Source organism: Triplophysa dalaica, chromosome 12 (assembly GCF_015846415.1).
Source record: "Triplophysa dalaica isolate WHDGS20190420 chromosome 12, ASM1584641v1, whole genome shotgun sequence".
NCBI classification, from domain to species: Eukaryota; Metazoa; Chordata; class Actinopteri; order Cypriniformes; family Nemacheilidae; genus Triplophysa; species Triplophysa dalaica.
Window position 1 is genome coordinate 2,516,266 of NC_079553.1, and position 12,533 is coordinate 2,528,798.

At 38.7% G+C, this 12,533-nt stretch overlaps 1 protein-coding gene across 1 annotated transcript; it reads left to right on the forward strand.

Annotated features, from left to right (window-relative positions):
- The first annotated feature begins 201 nt into the window (after positions 1 to 201).
- capn7 (calpain 7) lies at positions 202 to 12,369 on the forward strand. The gene is made up of 21 exons (XM_056761709.1): positions 202 to 945; positions 1,094 to 1,202; positions 2,795 to 2,952; positions 3,164 to 3,231; positions 3,433 to 3,630; positions 4,239 to 4,325; positions 4,491 to 4,617; positions 5,492 to 5,577; positions 6,766 to 6,859; positions 6,973 to 7,119; positions 7,212 to 7,318; positions 7,453 to 7,573; positions 7,720 to 7,864; positions 7,939 to 8,038; positions 8,127 to 8,262; positions 8,336 to 8,411; positions 9,417 to 9,556; positions 9,647 to 9,709; positions 9,822 to 9,952; positions 11,037 to 11,129; positions 11,498 to 12,369. The coding sequence occupies exons 1-21, from the start codon at positions 844 to 846 to the stop codon at positions 11,640 to 11,642; spliced, it is 2,433 nt and encodes an 810-aa protein (XP_056617687.1). The 5' UTR covers positions 202 to 843; the 3' UTR covers positions 11,643 to 12,369.
- Positions 12,370 to 12,533: the final 164 nt, after the last annotated feature.

The following is a 12,533-nucleotide window of genomic DNA, read 5'->3' on the forward strand; positions in this document are numbered from 1 at the left end:
TTTATTTAGTTTTTAGGGCAAAACTTTGCAAACTTTGCATTGCACACCTGACCGCGAACTTTTTCCGGATTAGCAAAATGACGTGTGCCTGTGGTTAACGGTGATTGGTCAACCCAGTTGCCAAGGAACAGAGCCTTTAAAAGAGAGTTCTGGCAACGGACCTCCAAAACGCTGGAGCGTCACTCGATTCATTGAGCTTCAGATAGTTCCAGGAAGTTATATTTTCTCTTCATATGCTTTATTTCTATCGGTTTTTATTCATGTAACGGCTTTCTTCTTTAAATTGGTTAGAAGTTCACCTCAGTTGGTCTGTTTAGTCGCTATTGTGAACCTCCGTGAACCGCCATTACTGTGAAAAAATGGATAATTGGAGTCAATCGGACGCAACTCTCACTCTCAAGGGCTCTGGGAAGAAGGTCCTTTTGACCAATGAGATGCCTTTTCGGCACGCCCCTTCCTTACGGCACGCCCATCCCTGCGACCTGCATATACCCCTGCTTGGATTTTCCAACCACAGCGCGTAGGCCAACCACAGCGCAGCTCTGACTGCATGACGTGCGTCAACGACGACACGCCCACCAGACCCGGAAGTGCAGCGGAGTTGTTTTGATGTCATCAACTCAAATTGCGGTGTTGTCGCTTCCAGATTATTTTCTAAATCACTAGGTTTGGGTGCCTCGTGTGATCGAAATCGGTTTTGAATCACTTTATTTCGGGAAAAGTCGTGGATAAGTTTACGTAACTGGAATAACTGAAGATAGCGCAATGAGAAGCTGCTCGTGATGAGGAATGGACTAAACGTATGACAGTTAAACTGAAATTGTTTGGACTTTAAATATAATCATGGACTGTACGGCTCTGGAACACGATGCTATCAAATTTGCCAAACTGGCTGTACAGCACGATCAGAAGGGCAAATACAATGAAGCTGTTTTCTACTATAAGGTAAGCTGTGGGTTGTCTTTATGATACTGATTTAAAGACGACTTTACACATTCCTAAACATATCTAATGTTTAACATTAAAAGCGGATATTAAAAGAAACATGAATGTATAAAATATCTTGATATCTTGTATAATTGCTTGTGTTTAGGAGGCTGCCCAGGCTCTCATCTATGCAGGTATGGCTGGATCCAAACTAGAAAACATTCAGGACAAAGTGAACGAGTACATGGAAAGAGTACAGACTCTCCTCAATGCCGGTTAGTTCATTGTGTACGAAGTGACATCATTGAAATGCTGTTTTCATCTATTGATACGCACAGTATCCGTGTTTTCGACGACTTGATGAACCTGTTGCGATGATTGGCTTCAATATTTTCTTCATTCTCTTTCACTGTGGTCATCAAAAGTGATGAGCCTCCTATTCACAGTAGAAGGATGGAGAGGAAATTGTGCTAATACTTTCCATGGCCCAACCTTTAGAAATTCATCGCTCAGATCTTGTTCTCAACTCACTTTTACATTTCGTTTACGCATTTGACAGACGCTTTTATTCAATTCAATTCAATTCAAGTCAAGTTTATTTATATAGCGCTTTTCACAATGTGTATTGTTTCAAAGCAGCTTTACAGGGGAAAACAGGAAAAACAGAAAAGTTAAAACACAGCACAGTGCATGGTATTTATACAACGAGTAAGATCATTCTATTAAATAATATCTAATTAAATAAATAAATGAATGAATGCAGTCTCCCGGTGAGCAGGCCAACACTGCCCTGCTCCAAAGCGACTTACATTGCATTATCCTATACATTTATACATATGTATGTGCAATCCCCTGGTATCGAACCCAGCGATGCTCTTACCATTAAGTTACAGAAAACTGTTATTGTCACATCACCACGTATGGTGAGTGAAAGTCTTGGGTGCGTACTCCATACAAAGTAGAATGGAGTCGGACAGACAACTGTATGGCAAACAACTGTATGCCTTAAAAGACTTGACGGAATGTAGTGCAGACGGAACAGTGCAAGGTATAAATAGACAGACTGTACAGAAAAGACAATATACATTATAAACAGTATATACAGTATATATACATTAGACTTTGAACATACACATTAAATATGCAGGTGTACAGATGAACGTGTATGTATAATTGATCAACCATATCGTACACATAGTACAGATATAGGCATTTACGTTTGGTAATGAATGGTTATCGCATTAGGTGCAAACTGTAGTGCATGGTAAAAATTAATAAATGTTTATATGTAATTTATGTTATTGGTAACTATAAACAATACATCTCTAAATTGTATTTGATATATTAAAGCAATAAGCCCCAAGAAGCAGTGGGTCACCGTGCATTTTATAACAGCTAAGGGCATTGTGGCATGACGTGAAGCCGAGTTATTCATATGCTTCGCAAGGTTTCATAAAATAAAGTAAATGATATTTAGGCTATGTGGTGCGGTCAACCGTTACATATCTGGGTATTTTATAGCGACTTGGAACTGCGCTCAGCCAATCAGAATCAAGGACCAGAACTGACCGTTTTATAAATACATTTATGTGTATGTTTTTGTATTTATAAATACAAAATGAATATGCAAAATACACAGACACATATTAAATGCACACAAATGTTTATTCAGGATGCGATTAATCGCGATTAATCGTTTGACAGCCCTAAATATGTTCAATTCCCAAGAAACTCTTTCATACTGATGAAATGTGAACGAGTCGCTTTGGGTAAAAGCCCCCTACGTCTGGGTAACAGCCCTGTGATGTACATTCAGTAAACAGTTTGTTGGTACCCTGAACCCACTGACTGTCCTCTCTGTGATCAGTTCAAGCACAAAGCTGTGATCCTCTGAAGAGCAAACATCAGTTGGATCTGGAGAGGGCGTATTTTCTGGTCACGCAGGCGTTTGAAGAGGACGAGAAGGAAAACGCAGATGAAGCTATTGAGCTCTATACTCAGGCTGTGGAGTTGTGCATTCAAACGGTAAGTCTATACATAAAGAGAAAATCTGTCACATATTAATTTCATTAGTTGACTTGGATACTAGCAACAGTTAGGACGTAACAGCTTTGCAACAGGTGCTGGTGTTAAGTCTGGTTTCATATCTCTGACTGACAGTTATATGGGATCCTCTTGTAATCAGAGACGGAGCCACAACCTTGTAATCTTTGAACTCTTTCTCTGTCCCACACAGTCCAATGAGACATCAGATCAAGCGCTGCAGGGGAAACTGAAGCAACTCGCTCGACAGGCACTGGACAGGTGCTTCACTCTTTAATACATTAACGTTGAATATGTCGTAAATATCAGGCCTTGAAGCTTTTGTGGTCATCCGGTTCCCCTCATGTTGTTCCAAAGCTCTGTCACTTTCTTCTGTGGAGCACAAGAGACATTCTGCAATGTTCTTGCTTGGTTATACACAGAAAGTCTTATTACACATCGTCCTCTGTTTCGCTAATTCAGGGCAGAGGGACTGAAAGACTCTCTCAGTAAACCCGTGAACCAAGACAAGCCAACACCCAAAGCCCCTGCTCAGGTGAGGCAGTTCCTGCCGCTGGGACAAGACTTTTCCCTCCACGACAGAGCTCAGCCGGTTCGAGCCGTGCAGTCGTGCGAGCCGCAGGGTCAACGCTACACAGCGGAGGAAATCGAGGTGCTCAGGTAGGCACAGACCGAGTAAGATGTCATCCACAAACTTTATGGGTAAACATGAGCCGAAAGGGAGATTCCTACAAATATGTTGCAAATTTGGCCGTGTTGATGTTATGGCTATGATCGTTCATTTGATTTGATTCCACAAAGTTAAATATGTGTGACCCTGGATCACAAAACCTGTCTTCAGTAACATTTTTAGTAAAAGCCAAAAATACATTTTATGGGTCAAAATGATCGATTTTTCTTTTATGCCAAAACTCATTAGGAGATTAAGCAAAGATCATGTTCGATGAAGATATTTTGTAAATGTCCTAAAAACGTTCTTTTGTGAGTGGATGGCCTGCTACAGCGCCTCTGATGCAAAACTTTAGAGGCGATTTTCTCAGTGTTTAGATTTTTTGCAGCCTTAGATTCCAGAGTTATAAACCATATATATTGTCCTATCCTTCACAACTCATACATCAATAGAAAGCTCAATTATTCAGCTTTCAGATGATGTAAAAATTTCAATTTCGAAAAATTCAGCCATAAGACTGGTTTTGTTGTCCAGGGTCACATTTGTCTTATATATATTGTTGGATAATAATACAACGTTGCTATTTTGTGTTTTGTAGGAAGACATCCAAGATAAATGGAATAGAGTATGTACCATTCATGAGTGTCGACCTGAGGGAACGTTTCGCTTTTCCTGTCCCCTTCTCGTGAGTCTTTCGTTTTTTATGGAGTTTTTGCAGCTGTTTTACAGACATTTACTTTTCTTTTGACAGCTGTATTTTTCTTTAGAACTGATTTAGAATAATTGGCTTTTAAAACTGTAGTATCACGCAGTCTAAAGACCTGCGTGACATGATTCTGTTTACACACAGGGACAAATGTGGAAAACTGGCTCTGTCGCCGAAGCAGAAAGCTATCTTCTCACGCTGGGTTCGACCCGATGACATCTGCAATAACCCCATCATGATCTACACAGTGTCCAGCTTCAGTATCAAACAGGTCACAAGTATCTTCATACTAGAGACATAAAGGCCCGGTTTCACAGACGGGGCATAGTTTAAACCTGGACTAACCCTGAAATTAGATATTTAAACTACATTTATGAAAATGCCCTAGTAAAAAACATTAGTGGTGTGCCGAAACAATGGCACTGACATACTTTAAGATGTTTTACGGTGAGTTACTTTTAGTTAAGACTGCTCTAACATCAATTTTAGTCTGCGATTAGCCTTAAGCCTTGTCTGTGAAACAGGGCAATAGACATTTACGGTCATTTACTTATTTTTTCACCAATTTTTAGATTAAAGACGCTTGCACATAGAATCCGAAATTTTGGTTAGAAATTTTTGCACGTTAAAAAATAAATACAACTACACGTTGTGTCAACCACATTTACTTAATTCTCCGATACTTTCGTCCGTCATAAATAAATTCGGACTGGGTTTTTCACATTTGTAGAAACGATTTTGAAGGTGTTTTGACAATTCAGAGACACCGTACAAACGAGTGCTAAATATGAAAAAACGCTTATGAAAATTTTGCACTTTATGTGCAAAGACCTTTTTCTGTGAATTTATATTTTCTGGGTTCTTATTGGACGCTTTGTCATCATTTTTGTCATTGAATTTCATTTATCAAAGATCTTAAAAAATATGTAATGAAAGAAATTAATATGTTTGAAAAGATATGTATTAATTCTATATTATTCAATTTAAACGTTCAGACATATGCCTTTTAAGGATCATGATTTAAAATCATAAAAAACATTTCAGTCAAGTGACCCTTAACTTTTGAACAGTAGTGTATTGGCCACTTTACCGGTGATAGTTTTGCCTTCTGTTTGGAGCAGCTGCGACAGAAGTTTTGCTTGCAGACGGTTGTGTCAGACTGTTCCTTTGTGGCTTCATTGGCCATCAGTGCAGCTTATGAGAGACGCTACAACAAAAAGTTAATCACAAGGTATGGTGGGTGTGTCATGCCTCTGTGTTTGCTCTGAAACGCGCGTGTGTGTGTGTTTGACTCATGTTTTCATTTAGATTAGGTTTAGATTATGCAGCCGCCTCCCTGATTTCACACAGGACCAAAACAGTGTAATGTATATATACAGTAATGCGTCAGGTGTCCTGGGGCAGAAATTAATTACATATACACTATTTGGACAAAAATATTTGGACGCCCTCTTTAAATAAAGTTTTTCATCTATTGCAGTTATCCAAATGAAAACAAACATTCATGCTATACCGTACAATACAATATAAAGAAATGTTGTTTCCATCTTTGTTGCAACAGTTATAGATGGTTGCCCCCTGGCCCACGTAAAAGAATCTTACCACTTAAACTTCTGATATTTTGGTCTGTAGATAGATACAGCCTCATTCAATTCAAGTCTGTGATTATGCAATCCTAAGTATGAGCAAGTACGTATAGTAATAGTCAATTTTTTTTAAATAACTCTCATTATAATTAAAATGATTTATCATTCCCCTGCAGAGTTATATATGATAGATTCACGTTTCATTTGTCACATACATAATCACACGCGGTATAATAAATAGTAAAATGTGCGGGAGAGCACCTTTCAAACAGTATGCAATAAATATATAGTTTATGAATAATAAAATGGTAAGAATGCAAAATAAACAGAAACCTGAAAAACATATTGGATTTAGAAAATTTGGAAAATGTAGAAGATTAAGATACATTTGAGAGAATAATAAATCTTTGAAAAAATTCATGAATATATTTGTTAATATAAGGGCTGTCAAACGATTAATCACGATTAATTGCATCCAGAGCAAGACTTTGTGTTTTCATAACATATTTCTGTGTACAATATTTATAAACACATACACATACATGCAAATATTTAAGAAAAACATAAAAATTAAGGTAACACTTTATTTTAGGGTCCAATTCTGACAGCCCTGGTTGATATATAAATGTATATAATATAGTTTTATGTTTATAATAATGCGTAATGATGTAGTAGGAACAACGCCCTGAACTTGCAATATTTGCATTGTAGCAAAGTAAAAAAGTGCTGTTGTGCAAGCGCAATAGTTAATAATGAAGACTAACTGATATACTAATAATTCATATGAATAATAATACATGCATATAAAACAAATTTTGTTTGTTTGTTTGTAGCATCATCTTCCCCCAAAACAGGAAAGGAGAGCCCGAGTACAACCCCTGTGGAAAGTACATGGTGAAGTTACACATCAATGGAGTCCCGAGGAAGGTATTCAAGCCCTCTGAGCTCCGCCTCTTCATATAACAAGTCTGTAAAAATATTGATTTGTTCAGGTTCTCCAAGCTCTATTTGCATAGTTCAGGTGTGTGTTTCTCGGTCAGGTGATCATCGATGACTTCCTCCCGGTGGATCGCAACGGCGAGCTGCTTTGCTCGTACTCCAGTAATCGAAATGAGCTGTGGGTGTCACTCATCGAGAAGGCCTACATGAAGGTCATGGGAGGATACGACTTCCCTGGCTCTAACTCTGTAGGTGTCACCTCTGACCTATTTTTGTGGATATTTTGGGATGCTGGTCTGCATTCGTCGATTTATTTTGTGTTTTTTTGTTGTTGTTGTAGAATATCGATTTGCACGCACTTACCGGCTGGATCCCAGAACGTATCGCTATGCACTCAGACAATCAGTCTTTTAACAAAGATGACACTTTCCGCATGCTTTACCAGAGGTGAGCATGTTTTTTTCAAGGAATCGCTCTCAAAAGCATGCCGTAAGGCTGCTTTAGATTCTATAGGGAACAGATTTGATTAATTTGAGTGCCAATTTGATTTGATTTTGGGTGTTAATGGTGTGGTGTTGCAGGTTTCACAGAGGAGACGTTCTCATCACCACGGCGACAGGGGTCATGACCGAGGAGGAGGGGGAACGGTGGGGTTTGGTGCCAACTCATGCTTACGCTGTCCTGGACATCAGGGAGTACAAGGTGAACTTCATGAGTACAATAGCACATCCTACAATACTGATATTTGAAATTTATTTTGAAGTCTAAAATGAACATTTAGAAACTAGACTTGTGAAATTGTTACTGAAAACGTTTAACATTGCAACATCGTCTCCTCGTTGGCTCAGGGTAAACGCTTCCTCCAGCTGAAGAACCCATGGAGTCATCTCAGGTGGAAAGGAAGATACAGCGAACGCGACGAAAAGAACTGGACACCAGATCTTCTCAAATACCTCAATTTCGACCCCAAAACGGCACAGAAGTTTGATAACGGTAGGCACACGATAACCTGAAAACAGAACAGCGTGTTGTTAAAGCGTCCTTATTCACGTATGTTTTTCTTTAAGGGGTGTTTTGGATCATCTGGGAAGATCTGTGCCAGTATTATGACGTCATCTACCTTAGCTGGAATCCTGCGCTTTTTAAAGAGTCGTCCTGTATACACAGGTTCATATCATTTTTATGACATCATCACATGTGTTGTGTGATTATCAGTCTGCGATACAAGAAAGTGTGTGTTGGTTTGATATTGCAGTAGTTGGGATGGGAAACAGGGTCCGGTGAAGGACGTCTACAGCTTGGCTAATAACCCTCAGTATAAACTGGAGGTGAATTGTCCTCAAGGGGGCGCTGCAGTATGGGTGTTGCTCACCAGACACATCACTGACAAGGTAGAGAGAACAGAAGGTGAAGTCATTGCTACGTGATTCAGTTGAAATAATGAATTCTCTTTCATTCTCAAAGGACGACTTTGCTCAAAATCGGGAGTTTATTACATTAGTAGTTTACAAGTCGGATGGAAAGAAAGTCTATTATCCAGGTAAATAGCCATTAATGCCTTTATATTTAAGGGTATGGATTGTTGACCCTATGATGCATTGTGCCCACCAAAGCCAATTTTTACTATTAAAGGAGTAGTTCACTTTTTTCACAGTTTTTTTTCTCACCCCCTCGTCATCCAAGATGTTTATGTTTCTTTAGTTGTAAAGAAATGAAGGTTTTTGATTAAAACTTTCCAGGATTTTTCTCCATATAGTGACTTTAATGGACTCCAAACGGTTGAAGGTCAAAGTGACAGTTTCAGTGCAGCTTCAAAGAACTTTAAATGATACCAGATGATGAATAAAGATCTTATCTAGTGAAACCATCAGTTATAAAATAAAAGTATATGCTTTATAAACACAAATGCTCGCCCTGCTCTGTTCTGCGATGCGCGTTCATGACTTCACGTAATGTGTCATAACATTGTATAGGTCACGCTTGACATAGGCGGAAGTACAAAGTCAGTGTTGAACATGCAAGTTTCAACATTATTATGTGAAGTCATGAACGCGCATCCCAGAGCGAGGCAAGCATTTGTGTTAATAAAGCTTTTTTTTTTTTTATCGATCACTTATAAAGACTAAATAAGACTTTATTCATGGTCTGGTATCATTTAAAGTCCTTTGAAGCTGCACTGAAACTGTCATTTTGACCTTCAACCGTTTGGAGTCCATTGAAGTCACTATATGGAGAAAAATCCTGAATGTTTTTATCAAAAACCTTCATTTCTTTTCGACTAAGGAAACAAAACAAGAAGCATCTTGAATGACATGGGGGCGAGTAAATTATCATGAACATTTATTTTGAAAGTGAACTACTCCTTTAAGGTGTAAAATCTGATATATTATAAAAATTTTTGCTTCATAAATGTACAACATAAAGTGCCTCTGGAATACAAAGGTATCATTGTTTTCAGTTACAATGTACTTTAACTCTTTCGTAATCAAATTAGAAAATAAATAGTTTGGAAATAAATCTTTTGTTTTATTTTTTATTTTCACAGCTGACCCTCCTCCTTTCATTGATGGCATCAGAATCAACAGCCCTCATTATCTGACCAAGATTAAACTGACTAGCCCAGGGACCTTTACCCTGGTGGTGTCCCAGTATGAGAAACAAAACACCATCAACTACACACTAAGGGTATGACCCCATGTTTATGTCTCATCCTGTTTATTGATTTCATTTTGAATGAATAATTTCATTTGATTTTGTATGAATAAACCATTCCAGGTCTACTCGGTGTGCAAGTTTAACTTCTCGAAAATCCCCACACCTTACACCCACACCAAAAGAGTGAGTTCACACCTCTACCTTTGCATTTATAGTCTGGTTGATGGTTATTATTGTTTGTTTGATAACTCTCTCTGTATCTCTCTCTCTCCATGTGTTGTGTTCTTGTGGGTAGATTAATGGCCAGTGGAAGGGTGCCAGTGCAGGTGGCTGTGGGAACTATAAAGATACCTACAAAAACAACCCCATATACCAGTTTAACCTTGAGAAAGCAGGGCCTCTGCTCATCGAACTCCGTGGATCAAGGTCAGACTGATTGTTATTTTACTTTACACCAGCAGGGGGGATTAGGAATTGGTTTTATTGGTATTCTTTACTGGTTTCATTATCTTTCAGCGTTTCAGAGGTAAGCTAACGCGTGACAGTTGGAGATAAAGCATTATTCTGTTGAATAGGAATAAGAGTCATCAGTTCTTAATCGTTTAATAATAAAAATGTGCTCTTCAGCAGAAGTGATAACAATGAGACAGTATATCATGGGACATCCTAAGGGGTGTAAGAATGTTCCACACAGAGTTGGGCGTTACACATTATAACCTTCAGCTTGGTTCTTGTACAATAATGTGACACAAGACACACCAATGACAAAGGTTCAATTGCCAGGAAACAGATTTAAATGCAATTTTTAAGTCGCTTTGCATCAAAGTCTTTAATTACACAATGTAATTTGTGATAATTTAAAGGTCCAATGTGTCAATGCCATTGATAGAAATGCAATAGAATATACATAACTATGTCATCAGAGGTGCATAAAGACATTACATAATGAAGCCTTATGTTTTTATCGTCTTAGAATGAGCTCTTTCTATCAACATACACCACGGGTCCCCTTTGCATGGAATCCGCCATGTTGTTTCTACGGTAGCCCTTAACGGACAAACTGTTCTACAAAGGGCGTTTCGTAAATACATTAATTCCTTCGGCAAAAAAGCAAAAACGTGACGACATTTTAGTCTTGTGTCAGCCACCCTCGTGCTTCCAAAGGGTGCGGTGGAGTGAGCAGTTGGTTGCAACTCACAACCTCACCACCCGCTATATCTCATACACTGGACTTTTAAAATACATCATTTGAGGTATTTTTTGGTGGTTGGTGATGATCATTTCTAATCCCACACGTCAAAAAAAAAAAAACCAAATAGTAAATACAAGAATTTGACGTGGGAAGGGGCATCCTGCTCAACCACTCCATCCTGGCAAAAACATCTACGCATATTAAAACCCTCTTCCGTCTCCTTGCAGTGTAGCGTGGGAGGGTATTCTCCATGATGTGTGGTTTTCTGATGTAGCAAGATGCCTGTGAATATGAATGAGTTTGTCTTTCTCTCCGCAGGCAGTACAGTGTGGGCTTTGAAGTGGTGACAGTATCTACAGTTGGGGATTCAGGCTCTTCCAGCTCTCAAAAGAGAGCCAGCGGGGATTACCGGTAAATATTAACAACAGAATTCATGTTCGGTTCTTTAAAGAAATACATTTTTCTGAACTCTATTTTCAACTTCTCTTGAACATTCAGGAATGCTGTTAACCTCATTTTTTGCAGTACAAACTGAAAACTGCATATTATCATGGAGTAATAAGTAGTTTAGGCAGCAGTGTGCTAAATTATCTCCTTTCATATAGTGCATTTGCACTTTGTTGATATTTGTCATGATTTATACTTTTATTCTGACAGCAGAAGTCTCAACATTAAAAGTGGGCACAAATTATTTTGACATTAAAGTAAATTTGATCATTTGTCAATTTTTCGCTGTTGTGCTTTGTCAAGTAACCCTGTTTATTCCTCTTCGTCCTCAGATGTGGTTTCTGTTATATGGACGCCGAGCACTTGCCTGCCGGAATTTACAATGTGATCCCCACCACCTTCCTGCCCAAACAGGAAGGTCCGTTCTTCCTCGACTTGAGCAGCACTGCTCCAATGCGGGTATCTCAGCTGCAATAAGGACATGTAGTCCACGTCTAGATGTATGCAGCCCACAAAATCTTTCTGCGGACACGACCCTTGCCATGAGATGGCGCTCGTCGCTGACACGCAAGAAGCCCCACCCACATGTAGTACCTGAAGTAGCGCCACATTTGTCATGTTTGTTGTGATGGATGGCATATAACAGCTGAAACTTGTGCCGTGTGGTGCTCAGAGGGATGGGTTTATTAAGAGTCGTGGTCACAAATTACAATCATGAAGGATGCGTGTACACTTGACCTGAAAGACCGTTTAACTCAGGAGACTGGAATAAAACAGGGGTTGTATGTTGTTGTGTATTAAATATGTCTGTTTACTAATCGTAGAATTGATCAGAGGGTTCTGCTGTGTACACAAATATTTAAGGGCTCTTCCTTTAGTCTGATCGGCAATGTCCAGATAGCTTTAAGTTGCAGGGCTTCTTTTCAGGAGATACATAATCAGTCAAATTGCCAAATTATTTTTGCTTTCCAGAGCTATTTAAACGCTTCACACAACAATATGCGAATGCACAAATGTTTGCTTCACTATACCAGCAGAGTACTGTACGTTTACAAATTATGACATGAACTGAATGTTTTATATGATTAATGGATGTTATTGTTGAAGTTCCTGTTTGAGGACTGTGCCGTTCTTCTTATGTTCCAAAAGTATTTATTTGCTGAGATTAAAACATAAGCGCGCGTCTCATAACAGATGTTTAACATTTTTGAGTTGATTTCGTCTTTCCTCAGTCTCAAGTTCCAAATCTGTGTACATTTCTTCGTTCAGAAAAACTAAACGGTTTTATAAACGTCTTTGTTTTTTTAACACAAAAGAAGATATTTTGAAGTATGTAGGAAAGCAAAAGTTCTGGGGGCACTTTTGACA